Source organism: Microtus pennsylvanicus, chromosome 2 (genome assembly GCF_037038515.1).
Source record: "Microtus pennsylvanicus isolate mMicPen1 chromosome 2, mMicPen1.hap1, whole genome shotgun sequence".
NCBI classification, from domain to species: domain Eukaryota; kingdom Metazoa; phylum Chordata; class Mammalia; order Rodentia; family Cricetidae; genus Microtus; species Microtus pennsylvanicus.
The window spans coordinates 47,363,117-47,381,578 of NC_134580.1; the positions used below are offsets into that span (position 1 = coordinate 47,363,117).

At 40.4% G+C, this 18,462-nt stretch overlaps 1 protein-coding gene across 2 annotated transcripts in view; it reads left to right on the forward strand.

The window, feature by feature from the left end:
- Positions 1–1,385: 1,385 nt before the first annotated feature.
- The window catches only part of Atad2 (ATPase family AAA domain containing 2), a 46,285-nt gene continuing 29,208 nt past the window's right edge, over positions 1,386–18,462 (forward strand). The window contains exons 1-9 of one of the 2 annotated variants that reach the window (XM_075960981.1): positions 1,386–1,450; positions 1,682–1,852; positions 8,296–8,447; positions 12,114–12,163; positions 13,486–13,651; positions 14,094–14,196; positions 14,390–14,477; positions 16,163–16,324; positions 17,408–17,525. In XM_075960981.1, the coding sequence (XP_075817096.1) occupies positions 1,691–1,852; positions 8,296–8,447; positions 12,114–12,163; positions 13,486–13,651; positions 14,094–14,196; positions 14,390–14,477; positions 16,163–16,324; positions 17,408–17,525 (1,001 nt within the window). In that variant the 5' untranslated portion in view covers positions 1,386–1,450; positions 1,682–1,690. Of the gene's footprint in view, positions 1,451–1,552; positions 1,853–8,295; positions 8,448–12,113; positions 12,164–13,485; positions 13,652–14,093; positions 14,197–14,389; positions 14,478–16,162; positions 16,325–17,407; positions 17,526–18,462 lie in introns of those variants that run through there. The other variant, XM_075960980.1, reaches the window with a different exon arrangement.

Sequence of the window (18,462 nt, forward strand, 5' to 3'; positions counted from 1 at the left end):
AAAGAGAGAGAGAACCCCACTGGACAGAGGTGGCACACACCCTTAATCCCAGCACTCAGGAGGCAGAGGTAGGTGGATATCTGAGTTTGAAGTCAGCTTAATCTACAGAGCTAAAACCAGGGCTACACAAAGAAACCCTGTCTTGGTCTTGGGCTGGAGAGATGGCTCAGCCTTTAAGAGCATTGCCTGCTCTTCCAAAGGTCCCCAGTTCAAGTCCCAGCAACCACATGGTGGCTCACAACCATCTGTAATGAGGTCTGGTGCCCTCTTCTGGCCTGCAGGCATATACACATTCAGAATATTGTATACATAATAAATAAATATTAAAAAAAGAAACCCGTCTTAAACAGAAAACAAAAAAAAAGGAAGGAAAGAGAGAAAGCAGCAGAACTGGAAAGGTTAGAAGCTCAATGATGTCTGTTCTTATCAAATTGGGATATTTATATATCACTTGTTTTGCAAGACTTTTAATTTAAAATTTTTTTTATGCCAAATGGCCTCTGTATTAATTAAAAATGACCAAGATTTGCTTGCTACCTGGACAGCCATCCTGGGCTACTCCAACATGACCTTATTTGTGGCAGAGGTCCTCTGCCTTGCACCAACACTCCGAGCAGCAGCCTCAAAGACTGAGCAGCAGTCTTTCAGAAGAATTTTGGGGAACAGAACTACTTTTGCAAGGCAGAGTACCGCAGGCAACCAAACAGTACCCACAGTTTGGACAGGGCCCTGGTGGAGGGTGAAGCATATGGCAGTGTTGTCATCTACTCTAGTAAGTACCTGATTTTAAAAACACCTTATTTTTAGGTGCTTGCTTTAGTCTTAACCTTGACAACATATACAGAAGGCTAAAGTTGTCTCTGTAAATGAGTTACATTTGTACTTAGCATGATTACATAGTTCTGAGCACATTAAAGAATTCCATAATTTATAAGGTGACTGACCATTAACTGGCATGTCTTAATTGTCTTTAACAGTTTACAGCAAGTTAGCAGCTTTTAAAAAATTAGGATTTTTACAGTTTCTATCCCTGGTATGTATTGTATGACTCTGTCTATCCCAATAGCTATTGTCAGCTCTTTTAGCTTTCTTTAAGGACCACTAGGTTTTCTTTCCGGTAGTTAATTTATTTTCATTCGTTCATCAACAAAAAGCTCTTCAGTCTCAAAGTCAAAGTGCTTTAGGGACTTTTTAAAGTTTTACTTATTTTTTTATTTTGCGTTTGAAGGCGAGATGGCGGGAAGCAGCCGGCAGGTAGCCAAAGGGGCCCTCCAAATCCACGCGCCAAAATTCCAAACAGGACGCTGCACAGCTCTCTCTAGTCTCCCTCCACTGAAGGCCGTGAGCCGGAACTATAGAAGGAAGAAAGAAGTCTCAAGTTCCAGTCGGGCGCTCCTCGCGGCTCGCTTGAGTCCCAGCTCACTTCGGCATAGGCTCCCGCGCTCAGCAGGTGGGAGGAGAGTCTGTCTCGGAGCGGCGGAGGGGGCGGGGCCGGCGGCAGGGGGCGGGGCCGGTGGCGGAGGCGGGGCCGGCGGCGGAGGGATTCCGCGCGTGCGCGTCCTCTGAGGCCTCTGGGCGCGCAGTTTGTGGCGCCAGAATTCAGAGCGCGCCAGCGCCTGAGAGGCAATCCTCTCCTGGAGCTGCGCACCCTCTCCCTCACAACGGGTTCCGGCTCCCGCAGCGGGACACCATGGTGGTCCTCCGCAGCAGCCTGGAGCTGCACAGTCGCTCCACCACCTCTTCGGCCACCGACTCTCTGGACCTGTCCAACGAGTTCCTCAGCCTGAAGGACAGCGGCCGGAGGCGGCCCGGCTCGCCCCGAGGCGCGGGGAAATCTCTGGACTCCACCGCGGTGAGTACCGGCCTGGGGCGGGGAACCCTTGGACCCGGGGTGGAGCCGCGCCTGGTGGGGACCGGCAACCCGGGTGGGGGGGAACCGGCGTGCCGCGCAGGGGTGCTGGAAGGTTCCAAGGTTCCGGTGAGACTGATCTGACTGGAAGCGGGCTGAGCAGTTGGTCGCCACCTCTTTCTACGCAAGAGGAAACCAGGGCCCGCCGGAGCCGAAGCGGCGCGTAGGGCCAAGCCGAGGTGGTTTGGGGCCGCTCTTCTCCCCCACTTCCCTGTGTCCCCTGTTCGCGTCAGTCCGGAGACCCCGAGATTGCTGACTGCTCGCACGTGCACAGGGACATTTTAGGGAGTGCGAGCACAGCCGGTAACTCAGACTCCACTGCCCTCCACTTTACGGTCCAGGGAGGTTCCATGATCAGGACCTCGGCGGAGTGAATTATCAGGTTGCATAATGTGGAGGGACGGCCACCAACACTTCGTGTGCCCTTCCTTTAAGTCTCGTGACAAGCCTTAGAGGGTCTGCGGTGATGACAACCGTGTGACAGATAAATGCACCCCAGAAAGATCAACAGGAGAGCGGTAGGAAGTTCTCAAGTTGGAACTTCGACGTTTCTGCCTCCCGGATCTTTGCTGTCCTGGCTCGCCGTGCCGCAGCCACAGTAGCTACAAGGGGATGTTTGCAGAGAATGGAGACCTCGCATCAAATGCTTCTTGACTGTCGAGAACCAGGGCGACTTTTGAAGTCAGAGTCCCGAAGACATCTGCCCGCTTTGGCAGTGGAGGAAGGGGACAGCATTCACCAAAAAGGTTGAGGTTAAAAAGGCCACAGTAAAGTTACCGAAACAGGTAGTGATGGTCTCGTTGCAGTGAGAGTCGCTATGGCAATAGGAAAAATAGGGCCGGAGAACTGACCAGGAGCCTGGAAGTCAGAAAGACGGATAGGAGCACTGGGGTGGCACTAACACAGACAGCAGTGCCCGCTTAGTTGATACAGTGATGGCCTTGTATTGGGGTCTGACTTCGGGAGGGATTTGAGTCTCAGGTGCAGGAATGGGCAGAGGTCTGAGTAGGCTAAACATTTCTTACTCGGAATTACAAACTCGTTCCGAGTAAAAAATAAAAATGTGATCTTTTATTTTGCCCGCTGTTGTAGTGATTACAACCTTCTAGGATAACTATAATCGCCTAACTTTTCTTGTTTATATTTTTCCCTGAATCAAATGTAGCTCTATAGGGGCGTGTGTGTTTTATTTTTCTGTTAGCACTGTATTCTAGAACAGAGCATGGCACAAAGATGCAGCATTTGTTTTGGGTTGTCCTTATTCACAAAGCTGTTGGCTAAGCGTTATATGCACGCTATCCATACCATATGGAGGGAGAGCCCTTGGAATGTAGGAGGAAGAGGATAGTCTCCGGGCCAGCGTTTACACTATATATTTTAGCATTTATTTATTTTTTTTTTATTTATGGTTTTTCAAGACAGGGTTTCTCTATAGCTTTGGAGCCTGCCCTGGAACTAGCTCTTGTAGACCAGGCTTTGTAGACAAAGACTGCCTGGCTTTTTTCTTTTTTCTTTTTTTTTTTTTTAATGTGATAGGGTTTTGTTTTGTGTGTGTGTGTGTGTGTGTGTGTGTGTGTGTGTGTGTGTGTATGTGTAGCTCTGGCTGTCTTGGAACTCGCTATGTAGACCAGGCTGGCCTCAAACTCAGAAAGAGCTGCCTGCTTGGTGCTAGGGAGTGCTGGGATTAAAGGCATGCGCCACCATCTACCTGACCACATACCATCTTTTTGAAATAAAATCTTCCTTCTATAAATCAAGGCACTGTTGTAGGCCTTCTGATTAGAGGTTAGTTAGGAAGTGTTAGGTTGGGTGTGAAGAAATGAGTAGTTCTCAAAGATAACAGATTCCTATTACAAATCCCATCAGTACCAAGAATGGGATAGCTTTGTGTTTGAAAGCTTTCTAGCCGGGCGGTGGTGGCGCACACCTTTAATCCCAGCACTTGGGAGGCAGAGGCAGGTGGATCTCTATGAGTTCGAGGCCAGCCTTGTCTAAAGAGCTAGTTCCAGGACAGGAACCAAAAAGCTACGGAGAAACCCTGTCTCGAAAATTAAAAAAAAAAAAGAAAAAAAAGCTTTCTAATATGGAGGCTTTGTATTCAGTTCAGTCCTTGAAATCAAATGTACTTTTCAAAGACTTAACTCCCATTATCCTGATATTTGAAAACTTCCTAATTCCCAGTTTCATTTATCAACAGATAGAGAGATGGTACTTCTTCAGATGGTTATAAATTTATTCGTTCTAATTCATTAATTTGACTTTTCCTGGTTTAATAGTAGAGTACCTTTAAATCCAGAAGGTACTGAGAATGACTCATAACTACATAATATCTTTTTCTCTTTTTTCTTTTATTTACTTATTTGAGGCAATTCTGTAACATTATTTGACTTTGAGCAGGTTAGTTCTCATCTGCATTGACTGTAGGTTTTTTAATGTGGTAGCAGGCACTTAAGTTACCAGTATGTAGTTTGTTTGGTAGGTCCTCACCGGCATTTTCTGGACAAATGTGGATGCGATGTGGAATGTTTGACATTTTGGCTGGTGTCTGTTGGGATTTGTGGAGTTTTTGTTTTGGTTTGGTTTTGGTTTTTTTGAGACAGGGTTTCTCTAGCTTTGGAGCCTGTTCTGAAACTAGCTTTTGTAGACCAGGTTGGCCTGGAACTCACAGAGATCCGCCTGTCTGCCTCCCAAGTGCGCCACCACTGCCCGGCTTGTGTTTTGTTTTTTTCTTAACTTATATGAGTTAACTAGCCATTATCAATTTTTGTGCTTTGACAAGTCTGTAACTTTTTGATATCAGGAAATTTGGGGTTTTTTGTTTCTGAAGAACGAGTTAAGACTGGGTAGAGCAGGCATATGTGGGGGGAGTTGATTGCACAAGAATTTTGGATTGTATTCACTTACACTTTTATGGAGTTTTGAGTAAGCTAGGCAAGCACTCTAGCACCAAACTCAATCTCACAGTCTGTATGTTTATTTTTGAGACAGGGTTCCATTATGTAGCCTGGTCTAGCTAAGAGATTTCTATATAGACCAGACTGGCCTGGAATCATAAAGGTTCACCTGCTCCTACCTCCCAAGTGCTAGGTCTAAAGGCATGTGCCACCCACACCCAGCTGTTTGATTTTTGAGACAGAGTTTTATTGACACTGCAGCATATAGAAGTGTGTGTATATGCTATTTTTTAAATTTGTATTTATTTAAACATCTGGAGAAATACTCAATACTAATTTGTGCAATATATGGAAATTTTGTTTTGAATTATATTAAGAGCCTAATATAGTGACCTATTCCTGTACCTAACAGGTAGAGGTAGAAGTTCGAATTCATCCTGTGCTCCAAATCAAGGCCAGTTTGGGTTACTTAGACTTTCTTTTTCTTTTCTTTTCTTTTTTTTTTTGTAAAGTAAAAAGCATATAGTTTAGTGAGGTGCTGAAATTGTGAGTAGGGGTTTGTCATAGAATGATGAAGAGCTTTATGAAGTTGGGTAACATGACAGTCTTCATGAAGTAGGAGCCAGAAAGGTCTCTTAATTTAAGTTTAGGAGTTGCAATATTAGGAAACCATAAAGAGCTAGAATAGGGATTTGATGAAATAAGTGAGATTATAGTCAGCAGGTCCAGAGTTTGGATGACCAGATGAAGGTTATAGCACTAATAGCTTGCATTGTGTATCTGGAGTTACAGACAGTTGTGAGCCACCATATGGGTGTTGGGAATCAATTCAGGTCCTCAGGAAGAGTGGACAGTTGCTCTCAATTGTTGAGCCGTCTCTCTAAATTTTCATTCTTTTTTTTTGGTTTTTCGAGGCAGGGTTTCTATGTGGCTTTGGAGCCTGTCCTGGAACTAGCTCTTGTAGACCGCCTGCCTCTGCCTCCCAAGTGCTGGGATTAAAGGCGTGCGCCACCACCGCCTGGCAATAATAATGTATATACCTCCAACTTTTTTTTTTTGGATTTTCGAGACAGGGTTTCTCTGTGGCTTTGGAGCCTGTCCTGGAACTAGCTCTGTAGACCAGGCTTGTCTCGAACTCACAGAGATCCGCCTGCCTCTGCCTCCCGAGTGCTGGGATTAAAGGCGTGCGCCACCACCGCCCGGCTCTAAATTTTCATTCTTTTTGAAGACATGATATTATATTGCATTTTTTTTTAAATATTTATTTATTATGTATACAATATTCTTTCTGTGTGTATGTCTGAAGGCCAGAAGAGAGCACCAGACCCTATTACAGATGGTTGTGAGTCACCATGTGGTTGCTGGGAATTGAACTCAGGACCTTTGGAAGAGCAGGCAATGCTCTTAACCGCTGAGCCATCTCTCCAGCCCCCTGCATTTTTCACAACTTAAAATGTTAGGTTATTTTTTTTTCTGGGGAGGGCAGGTTAGTCAGTTTTCATCTTTTACCATGTAGGCCTTGAGGAGTGAACTCAGATAATCAGATTTCATGACTAGTGCCTTCCTGAGTCATCTTGATAGCCCCACACTGCATTTATCTTCTCTTCTGCAAATGGATGATTGGGTGGATCCCACTTTTTGGCTATTGTAATATTGTGTTGTGAACATGGATGTGCGGTATCTGATTGAGCCCTGCTTTTATTTCCTTGGCTGTATACTCACTCAGAAGTGGTGTCTTTTAAAACCTGGATTGTATTGTAATTCTCTGATTATTAAGGAACGACCATACTGTTTTGGTCTCACAAGCTTATGTGTATGTTTCTATATTTGTATGCCATTTTTTTCTTTTTTGTTTGTTTGTTTGTTCGAGATAGGGTTTCCCTGTGTATCCGATTTTATCCTGGAACTAGCTCTTGTAGACCAGGCTGGCCTCAAACTCACAGAGATTCACGTGCCTCCGCCTCCTGGAGTGCTGGGATTAAAGGTGTGTGCCACCATGGCCCAGCCGTGTACGCCATTTTTCAAATTCTTCTGTTTGCTTTTCATGATAGGGTTTTTTTTTTTTTGTTTGTTTGTTTGTTTGTACAGCCCTGGCTCAAACTAGCCTTGAACTCAGAGATATGCTTGTCCAGGTCTCAAGTGTTGGAATTAAAGATGTGCTCCACCACCATACCTGGCTTGGGGAGAGGGAAGATAAATATTCTAATAAGTGTAAGATGATATATTATTGCTTTATTTGCATTTCAGTAATGACTAATGATGTTGAGCATATTTCCATATATTGGCTAACTATATTTTCTTTGGAGAACTATCTGTTGCCTTCCTTTGCTCTTTTAAGCTTTGTTGAAGTATTAGTTGTTTGGGGCTGGAGAGATGAGGCAGTAGTTAAGAACAATTATTGTTTTTGCAGAGGACCTGGGTTCAATTCCCAGCACCCACATGATGTCTCACAACTGTTTGTAACTCCAATTCAGGGGGATCTAACCCCCTCCTCTGACCTCCACGGGTACCAGGCACTTGCAGGCAACAATAATAAAATTTTTTTTTTTTTGTTTTTCCAATACAGGGTTGTAGTGTGAATTCTAATTGGTCTTAATAATAAAAACCGAGAATCAGATATCACAGTGAGTGCTGAAAGATCAGAGAAGTAAAAGAGCCAGCCACTAGAGAGACTTTATCTCTATGGCATCCTCAGACAGTAGGGGCAAGATCTTGTCTCCCCCTGCCTAATATTTCTCTCACCATCCAGCTTTATCACTCCTGTCTCCACTTCCCAAGTGCTGGGCTCACAGGTGTGAACTCTTGTTTCTCTTTTGGACAGATTGAATCTCATGTGGCCCAAGGTGGCTTTGAACTCACAGAGATTCTTCTGCCTCTGATTACCGAATGCTGAGATTAAAGGTGGGTGCCACCAGTGCCCCATAACTCAATAAATCCAAAGAAGAAATATTGTTTGTATATAGTAGATATATTTTCTCCCATTCAGTGGGTTGCCTTTTTATTCCGTTGGTAGTTCCTTTTGATATATATTTTAATTTAATTTTTTTCGTGTGTGTATGAGTACATGGGGAAATCAGAACAGCTTGTAAGAGTCTGTTCTCTCCTTCCACCATACGGGTCCTGGATTTTAATTCAGGTCTTCAGACTTGGAAGCAAAATCCTTTTAACACTGAAGCACCTAGCTGACCTTATATATTCTTTGGTATGGGTATTTCCAGCTCAGCCTTACACTCTGTGAAACTGAGGATGACCTTGAACTTCTGATCACACTCACCAGGCCTGCTAGTAAATGCTGTATTTTCAGTTTCATAGCCTTACTGATTCTTGTAATAAAATAATTGTTTGATTTATTGTTTCTTGGGGAAGTGTAAAAATCATCCTGCACTAAAAACAACTATTAATAACTTATAATCATAGAAGATTCTTAGGACTTAGGGTTGGTCTTAACTATTAAAGTCAAACTTACAACGACATTCTTAATTTTTCTTAAAGGATGGCTCCTCAGCTAAGGGGGTTGAAATCTACCGCCATACGCATTCTTTAAGATCTTTGAGGAAAAAAGAACAGATTTCTTCAGATTCTAGTTTTGATAAGAATATGGAAAGAACAGAGAAACACACTACTAATGGCAGACATTTCACAAGGTAATAAAAGATGTTTGACCACTAATAATATTTTTTTTATTTAAAATAATATTTTTATTAACTTGATTTTTTTTCCCATTTTACTTGATGTATTTACTACTTTACATGTGTTGTGCATGTGAGTGTGTAGGCAGGTCTGTGGAAGTGGATTGATGTGGAGTGTCCTCCTTGTTTGCTCTCCACAGGGTCTCTTGATGTACTCTTCCTGCTCTTCCCCTTTTCACTGTTGACAGCAACCCTATATTGTAACTTTTTCTCATTCCTTTTTTTTTTTACCACATTTTCCATCTGTCTGAAAGATCAGATAACCAATATTGTTAGAAAATGTAGAAAATTTGAGTAGCCATTCCATAATGGTGGATCTATATATTTCTTTGCTCATGCTGTGCTTGACTAGGGTCGAGAGAGGACACCAGCGATCTTCAGGGAATACATGAGATTTGTGAAATGTTTTAGCTTGTATATGCAGTTTCCTAGGGAATTAAGTTCATAGAAGTTGAAGTCTAGCCACCTGGTTTTACAGATTTTATTGGCTCACAACTCTACGCAATGTTGGGCTTATTTATCTATGGCTTCTTTGATGCTACAGTGTCCAATGGTTTTGACAGCCACAGAATGGCTGACAATAATAATATATTGACTATCCAGCAACTTCACAAAAAAGTTAGGAATTTCTGTAAAATTAAAAACCCATCTGGTTCAGTAAGATAGCAACAAAAAAATTATTACTTTAATTACTTCTGAAGTGTTTTACATGGTTTGATGGGCAGGGCTCCTTGAGAAGGAAAAATTATCAGCCTAAACTAACTCTTCAATGAATTACTCAAACCTTTCAAACTTTTTTTTCCCTTTATGCTTATTGATTGAGTGAGCGTATATACATGCAGATGACAGCTGTCAGGGATTTTTCCTTCTCCTATGTTGATTCCAGGGATAAAACTGAGGTCAACAGCCTTGGTGCCAGGAGCTTTTACCCACTGAGTCATCATACTGGCCCTGCTTTAAATTAGAAGCCTTTATTTTCTCTTTGGTTTTACCTGTGTCCCAAGAAAGGTACAGAGGTAATACTGTTCACACCTTTCAAAGGATATATGGGTGAAATATTCTAGAAAGTTTCCTTTTATGTTTGTGTGGGATGAGTTCATTTTTTGGTGTATGCACATGTGTGTAGGGGCATGCATGAATTTTTGTAGACCAGATGTCTATGTCGGGTGTCTTCCATAGCTCTCTACCTTATTTTATTTTATTTTTTTTTTAATTTATTTATTTATTAAAGATTTCTGTCTCTTCCCCGCCACCGCCTCCCATTTCCCTCCCCCTCCCCCAATTAAGTCCCCCCCCAGCCCGAGAAGCAATCAGGGTTCCCTGTCCTGTGGGAAGTCCAAGGAACCCCTACCTCCATCCAGGTCTAGTAAGTTGAGCATCCAAACTGCCTAGGCTCCCACAAAGCCAGTGCGTGCAGTAGGATCAGAAACCCATTGCCATTGTTCTTGAGTTCTCAGTATTCCTCATTGTCCGCTATGTTCAGAGAGTCCGGTTTTATCCCAGGATCTTCCAGACCCAGGCCAGCTGGCCTTGGTGAGTTCCCAATAGAACATCCCCATTGTCTCAGTGTGTGGGTGCACCCCTCGCAGTCCTGAGTTCCATGCTCGTGCTCTCTCTCCTTCTGCTCCTGATTTGGACCTTGAGATTTCAGTCCTGTGCTCCAATTTGGGTCTCTGTCTCTGTCTCCTTTCATCGCTTGCTGAAGATTAATATTCAGGAGGATGCCTATATGTTTTTCTTTGGGTTCTCCGAATTTAGCTTCTCTAGGATCACTAATTATAACCTCAATGTCCTTGGTTTATGGCTAGAAACCAAATATGAGTGAGTACATCCCATGTTCCTCTTTTTGGGTCTGGCTTACCTCACTCAGGATAGTGTTTTCTATTTCCATCCATTTGCATGCAAAATTCAAGAAGTCCTTGTTTTTTATTGCTGAGTAGTACTCTAATATGTATAAATTCCATACTTTCTTCATCCATTCTTCCATTGAAGGGCATCTAGGTTGTTTCCAGGTTCTGGCTATCACAAACAATGCTGCTATGAACATTGTAGAGCATATACTTTTGTTGTATGATAAGGCCTCTCTTGGGTATATTCCCAAGAGTGGTATTGCTGGGTCCAGGGGTAAGTTGATCCCGAATTTCCTGAGAAACCGCCATACTGCCTTCCAAAGTGGTTGCACAAGTTTGCATTCCCACCAGTCTACCTTATTTTAAAGTAGGAATTCTCAGTGAGCCTGGAGCTCATCACTTCAGCTAGGCTAGCTAGTCAGTAACCTCTGGACATCTACCTGTTTCAGCCCACCTCCACCCCCACCCCAGTGTTGATATTATTATACCTGTGCTCTAATACTCCCAGCTTTTAGTTGGGTACTGGGAATCCAAACTCAGATCTTTATGCTTGTGCAGCAGGTACTGTGTTGATTTTGTATATTTTTTTATTTTCTTTTTTTGTTTTTATGCTGAAAATAGAACCCAAGACTTTTTAGACATAACTAGGAAGTGTTTTTTTAAAACAATGAACTGTTTCATTTTAAAGAATACTGTTTGTGCTTATAAAGAATAATGCCAATAAATTTAAGCTAATATTCATAGGATTTGAAATATGATGGAGTCCTGTTTTTTAAGGCTTGGATTCCTTCCTCCCCATTCAGTAGACTTTCTATACCTTTTTTTTTTTTTTTTTTTTTTGGCAAGGAGTGGATGTTTAGTTTCAGACAATTCTCTACTTGAGCCTCACCTTAAATTCATTAAACACTTAAAGCTGGCCTTGAACTCAGTTTATCCCTTTGTTATTCATGATTTACTTTTTGAGACAAGGTCTCCCCGTAAAGCCCTGGCTGTCCTTGATATATAGACCAGGCTGGTCTTGAACCCAGAAATCTGTGTGCCTTGGCTTTCTTAGTTTGTGAACACTCCCTGATGATCTGCTTGATCCAGTTTCTCAGATGCTGGGATTAGTTTTAAGCAAGCGACTGTTCTTAGAAAACAATTAACATATCTCTTTAGAATTGCAAATTTCTCAAGGTTATGAGATTGCTGTGGATCTGTGTGAAACTTGCTTTTATGCAGTGTTTCCTTCAACTACTTAAAGATTTAGTCCAAGAATTTTACTTCTTATATCAAATAAGATGCTTTGTCTTGATTTTTCTGTTTGTCTACGAGTTTGTAGGCAGTTGGTAGTGCACACTAAGGCTGGAGATAGTACTCTGCAGCTAAGACCCAAACGCAATGCCTAGCAGCCATGTAAGGAGTCTCACAATAGTCTGTAACTTCAGCTTTAGACTATCCAACACCTTCTGGACTCCACATGCACAAACACATAATTAAAAGTAAATAAAAATGAAGGCTAAGCAGAAGTATTGACATTAGTTCACATATAACCTGGGCTACAATGTGAGACCCTGTCTCAAAAAAACAAAAATAAGTGGATTAATCATTGAATTCAAAATAGACATTTGTTTAATCATAACATGTAGATGTTTTCAATGTTTCTTGGATTTTCTTAAGTGTCTTGAGTTTCTTTTTTGACTTAACTTTCCATCTCAGTTTGTTGTATAGAATGTAGCATTTAAATATCTTGTCAATTTTATTTTTAATTCATTTAACATTTTTTATATAGACAGTTGGCTCGACAGCAGGCTGCTAAAAAAAAAGAAGAGTGCAAAGAAGGTAAGTTGGCTAACAGCACTTCAGCTTTTTAAAACGTGATTCATGTTTATAGGTTGATTGGAGCACATAGAATAGCCGGTGCATAAAGTGTGTACTTCGTTAGGTTTGACATAGAATGTAAAAGAAACCATTATATACTAATATAGTAAAAATATCCTTTACCCTTAAAAGTTTCTTCAAACTCCTGTGGTGGTTTGAATAAGAATGGCCTCTATAGGCTCCTATGTTCGAATGCTAAATCTCCAGGGGGTGGAACTGTGATAAAATTAGTAGGATTAGAAGATGCCTCCTTAGGAGAAGTAACTGACACTGGGGGTGAGCTTTAGAGGTTTCAAAAGCTCAAGGCAGACCTAGTGTCTTTCCCTTTCTCCATCTACTAAACAAGATGTTGCTCTTAGCTATTGCTTCAGCAAACCGCCTCTGCATGCCCTCATTCATGCTCCAGACCATGATAATAAAGGACTAAACCTCTTAAACTAAGCAATCCCCCAGTTAAATGCTTTCATGTTTTTTGGGGGGGGTTAATGAGTTGCCTTGGTCATGCTATCTCTTCACAGCAATAGAACAGTGACTAAGACACTCATATAGAATCTATTTCGACTCTTTCAGTTCCTGCCTTGCCCTCTGGTTCCAAAGTAATCACCAATGTTCTTTTTTGCTCCTGCAGAGACAGAGTTTCTCTGAGTAGCCCTGGCTGTCCTGGTACTAGCTCTGTAGACCAGGATGGCCTAGAACTCACAGAGATCCACCTGCCTCTGCTTCCTAAATCCTGAGGTTAAAGGTGTGCACCACCATTGCCTGGCTTGTTGCTGTAGATTAGTATGCATTACCTAGAGGTTTATGCAAGCTAAATCATACAGGATATTTTTTATCATTTCATTCAGCAAAATTAATTTTAAGTGTTGTCTATGTTGCTACTTTTGTGGCTGAGTAGGATTCTGTTATATGAATATACCATGATTTACTAGTAACCCAGGCTGATCTTTTAAAAAACTCAGGATATGCCTGAGCTTCTTGATGGTGGGGATTGTAGGCATGCTCTGCTACACCTGGCTGTATCTCATCCTCTTTTGATAGACTTGAGTTTCAGTTTGGAGCTATCGCAAGCTGCTTTAAACTGTTTGATATGAATCTTTATATGACATTTTTTTTCTGTAGTGCATTAGCTCATACCATAGGGATATGTTGTAACTTAAAATTTTTTCTAGAAAAACAAGTTTGAGGTGGTATAATTTTGCTACATTAAAGTAGTGGCTTGTGCATTTTCAAGTTGTTTTGCTAATGCTTATTTGAAATCTGTTTTTCTGTACATATCTATGAAGACAAAGTTATTTCAGTTACTCACTCGTTGAGGAATAGAAACATTGCTCAGAGTACAGAACATTTGCGTGAACAGAATGGAGATGTTGAAGTTCGAAGAAGTTGTAGGATTAGAAGTCGTTACAGTACTGTGAACCAGTCTGTGCTATTTGACAAGCTTATAACAAAGTAAGTACAAATGCTCAAGATCAAAACTATGTATCTGGAACAATCTATACTAGAGACGGATTGTGAGTTTTTACTAACACCCCCACACACAACACACAAAAACTGTGTAGCTGGCTGCCCTTGAACTCAGAGATTTGCCTGCTTCTGCCTCCTAAGTACTAGGATCAAAGGTATCTGCCACCACCATGACTCCCGCCTCCCTTTTCCCTTTTAGGGATTGAATATTTTGTGTATGCCAGGGAAGTGCAATACCATTGAGCTACACCCCTGACCCTGTCCTGAATACTATAATCTGTTTGATTTATGTGAAACATGCAGGAGAATGACTTTTGGTAACCTTCATTCTATGTATGTGTTTAAGTTAATGGAAAGAAGTGTTTGGATATTTTACCAACTTAAGTTAGTGCTTCTTGCTGAAATATATTTATTGCTATTTTTAAAGCACTGCTGAAGCTGTCCTTCAGAAGATGGATGACATGAAAAAGATGCGTAGACAGCAGATGAAAAAACTTGAAGATTTGGGAGTGTTTAATGAAGCAGAAGAGGTAAGATTCGGTGGTGACTTAATCTCTGTTTAGTGCATAATCCATTTAAGGGTACTAATTAATCATTTTGTTTAACATTTGTTATATTCAAAAATTACTGCTAGAATTTGTTTATAGTTATGTATTCCTTTAAAGAATAATTTCTGTGTGAACATACACTAAATGTTAATGGATTTTATTTGAACATTTGTAGAGCAATCCTTATATGTACACAAGAGGAAAGCGGAAGGCTATTCAACAGGCCGATGAAGAAACAACTGATAACCAAGACGGCAGTGTGGGTTAGTGTGTTGTTGTTTAAATCTGTTTTCTGGCTTCAAATTTAAACATTTTTAACTTAGTAAGAAATAGCTTCATTATTCAGATTGATATTTTTTTAAAGATTTATTTATTTATTATGTATACAGTAATCTACCTACATATATCCTATAGGCCAATAGAGGGCACCAGATCTCATTACAGATGGTTGTGAGCCACCATGTGGTTGCTGGGACTTGAACTCAGGACCACTGGAAGAGCAGTCAGTGCTCTTAACCTCTAAGCCACCTCTCCAGCCCTCAGATTGACATTTATTGTAGTTTGCAGTAGTTGTGGTTATAATTTAAAGAAGTGTTAACAAAGGAGAGCTCAAAACAGGATAGTGTGTTTTGTTGGAGAAAGGAACTAAAATCAACAGTTTTAAGGTAATAATTAATTGGTTTGCTTATATAATAAAACTACAGTTAGTTTATCATATATCTCAATCTTAGTTAAAATGATTAAAGTTGTTAATTTATTCTTTTGGGTTTTCAAGATATGGTTTCTCTGTAACTCTGAAACTCACTCTGTAGACCAGGATGATCTTGAACTCACAGAGATCTGCCTGCCTCTGCCTAAAGTGTTGGGATTAAAGTCGTACACTACCACCATCCATCTATTAAATTTAATTTTACTACTAATTTTGAGGCTTAACATATTCTGTTTTCTCTTGAGTGAAAGCAGTTTTCTGAAATATATTTTAAACATGGTGGAGGTTATCTTATTATCATAAAAGCATTTATTAGACTTATGTAATTCACATAGCCAGAGAGCTAGGTAGCATTAAGTTTTAACAGGTAAGCTTTTGTGTCTATGGCATTAAAACCTATCAGTATGCTACATGAACTTGAGAGTTTTAGGTAAAGTTGGCTTATATTGAGATTTCTGAGAACATTGTAAACTTTACTATGGTATTTACTAGCATTAGTTTTCAAACTTTTTTTTTTTTTTTTTGGTTTTTCGAGACAGGGTTTCTCTGTGGCTTTGGAGCCTGTCCTGGAACTAGCTCTTGTAGACCAGACTGGTCTCGAACTCATAGAGATCCGCCTGCCTCTGCCTCCCAAGTGCTGGGATTAAAGGCGTGCGCCACCACCGCCCAGCGTTTTCAAACTTTTTGACTTAACTTTTTCTTCTGTTTTTTTGTTTTTGTTTTTGAAAGTCTCACTTTCTGCCTTGGTGGCCTGGTACTTACTATATAGACCAGGCTGTAGGCCCTCAAATTTGTAGAGAATTGCTTGCCTCTGTCTCCTGAGTACTGGAATTAAAGGCATGTGCTTCCAAACCTGACTTCTAAGTTTTAATTCTATAATTTTTACTTTAATTTTGAAAAGTTCTTAATGTTGCAAATTCTGTCTATGAATAATGGAAAAGTAGGTAAAGTTTTAAATGATCCCTTCTTCTCTGGGAGATCTCTTTCTCTCCTAGCTCCCAGTGTTAAAAATTGTTAACCTTTTGGTGAGTGTATTGGATGCATTTCTTTTGTAAACTTTTATTGTGTTTATTTTGTGTGGGAGTGCTAAGTGCACGTGGAGGTCAGAGGACAATTTGCAGGGCTCGATTTTTCTGACTTTGTGGGTTCTGGGCAAAGAACTCAGTTTGTCGGTTTGGTGGCAGTTACTCTTACCTGCTGAGACATTTCATTGGCCCCTGTGTATATTCCTAATTGTAGAATCATCTGAAGAGGGGGAAGAGCAAGAGGAAGATGATGGTGAAGATGAAGAGGATGATGGAGAAGATGATGAAGATGATGAAGATGGAGAAGAAGATAATCAAAAACGATACTATCTTAGGCAGAGAAAAGCAACTGTTTACTACCAAGCACCACTGGAAAGTAAGTACTGCAGTGATCTTTCAGGAGAAAGATAGATTTGTAGTACCTTACTTTTCTGTCCTATTATTTCTTTCTTAAACATTTTTTATTGCACTTATCTACTCTGTGTGGTGTGTGTGTGCACATGCCGTGGTGCATACGGGGGTGAAATCAGTTACCTTCTACTATGTGGGTCTTGCGGACTCATCTCATACTCATGTTAATCAGGCAGTCTTTGTAGCAGTTCATCTCACCAGCCCTGGTTTGTTCATTGTTGTTACTCTATTCTAAATTAGATATGAAAGGGTAGTTTATCCCATTGTCGTCATTCCTGCCTGCCTTCCTTCCTGCCTTCCTTCTTTCCTTTTTTGATTTTTCGAGATGGGTTATCTGTGTAACAGTCTTGGCTGTCCTAGAACTCCCTATTAGACCAGGCTGGCCTTGAACTTACTCCCTGCCTCTGCCTCCTAAGTGCTGAGATTAAAGGCACTACCATCGCCCAGTTAAATAAATATAAAAAGAATTAAATATTGCCTTGAACAAAACAAATATCTGACCTCTTTTGAGATTTTTTCTTGTATCTTTTTTTCTAATCTTATGTTTATAAAGATAAGATGCTTTTGATTTTTGTTAATACCAAACGTCAATAACTTGTGAGCTTTTACGGTCAAGGGAAACTATCTGTTATACATGTATAATCGTAATAATTGTATATGGCTAGTGTGTATATTGGTTGTCCTATACGTAATTTATACTTGTTTATGTGTGTCAGTATGAGTCCATGTACTGCACCATCACACAAGTGCCCATGGAGGCCAAAAGGGCGTTGAATCCCTGTAATGAGTTACAGGTGGTTGTACGTCACTCAGTGTGTACCGGGACTGGAACTCAGGTCTTCTCAAAGCAAGTGTTCTTTACTGCTGAACTGTGTCTCCAGCCCCCTACTACGTATTTTTACTATCAACCCCATAGATAAATGACATTAATAAAATACTCTTTACATACTTACTAGCATTTTCATGGAAGGCAGCACATTTGTTAGTATTTAAAGGACAAACTTCTTAGTATATTTTACATTATATATGCTCATACTTCTTTTTCTAGAACCTCATCACCAGAGAAAGCCCAACATATTTTATAGTGGCCCAGCTTCTCCTGCAAGACCAAGATACCGACTATCTTCTACAGGACCAAGAAGTCCCTATTGTAAACGACTGAACAGGTTAGGTTCTGAAATAGTGATTGATTTGTGATATCATAATTGGCTATGTTATGGCAAGATTCTAGAATCTTTGTATTAGGACGGAATTCTAGAATTTCATACATGGAAGAGCTCTGCTCTGCATTTAGGGCTCTAATTCCCTTTGCCAGTGACTGTTTTTGCTTTTGCTTTCATTAATAGAAAGTATTAATAACTACTTGGTAAGATAGTTTATTCCATTGTACCACATTGAATAATAGATCTGCTTTGACTTGGTGTATATTGTAGTGTAGGCTCTATGTTAAATATTTTATAAAGATTATTGCATTTAAATTTCACATTTAGACTGTAGCCTTTCTTTCTATATTGCCACAAGCATCAACTCCCACCATTTAAATATTCTAAGTTATAGACTCAATCATGACACTGGCCACCCTCTTTTCTTTTTTGGATCTATTTTATAGTTTATTTCTCTTATATTTTAGAAAAAAATGAGGTCTTTTTCACTAGAGGATTTCTTTTATACCCCAACAGTTGTTTTCTTTCAGATTTAAGTTTACAGAGGTAACATACTTATTTTCACATCTTGAGTAATATAAGATTTTCTGATAAATTAGGATAACTAGAGTGTGAGTAGTATTACATGGCTTATAAATAGCAAAGAAAACAAGAATGATACTGGTATGTGAGATAACTTTAAAATATTAATTTTCAGAAGAATGAAATCAGATTTCATCTGTTTAAACAGCTCTCAGAATCTGTAAATGATCTGGTCATGCGTTGGTCCTGCAAGCAGAAACTTTAAGTGATAAAGAGTCATTTCTTTTAGGAAAAATAAGTCTATTTATGTCCTTAGGCTTTCTGATTTTGTCAGCATCATGAGTAGACATTATGACTTTCTTTTTTATCATCCCTTTCACCTAACCCTGAAGGATGAGGGAGCCGGAAGGCCAGTTTC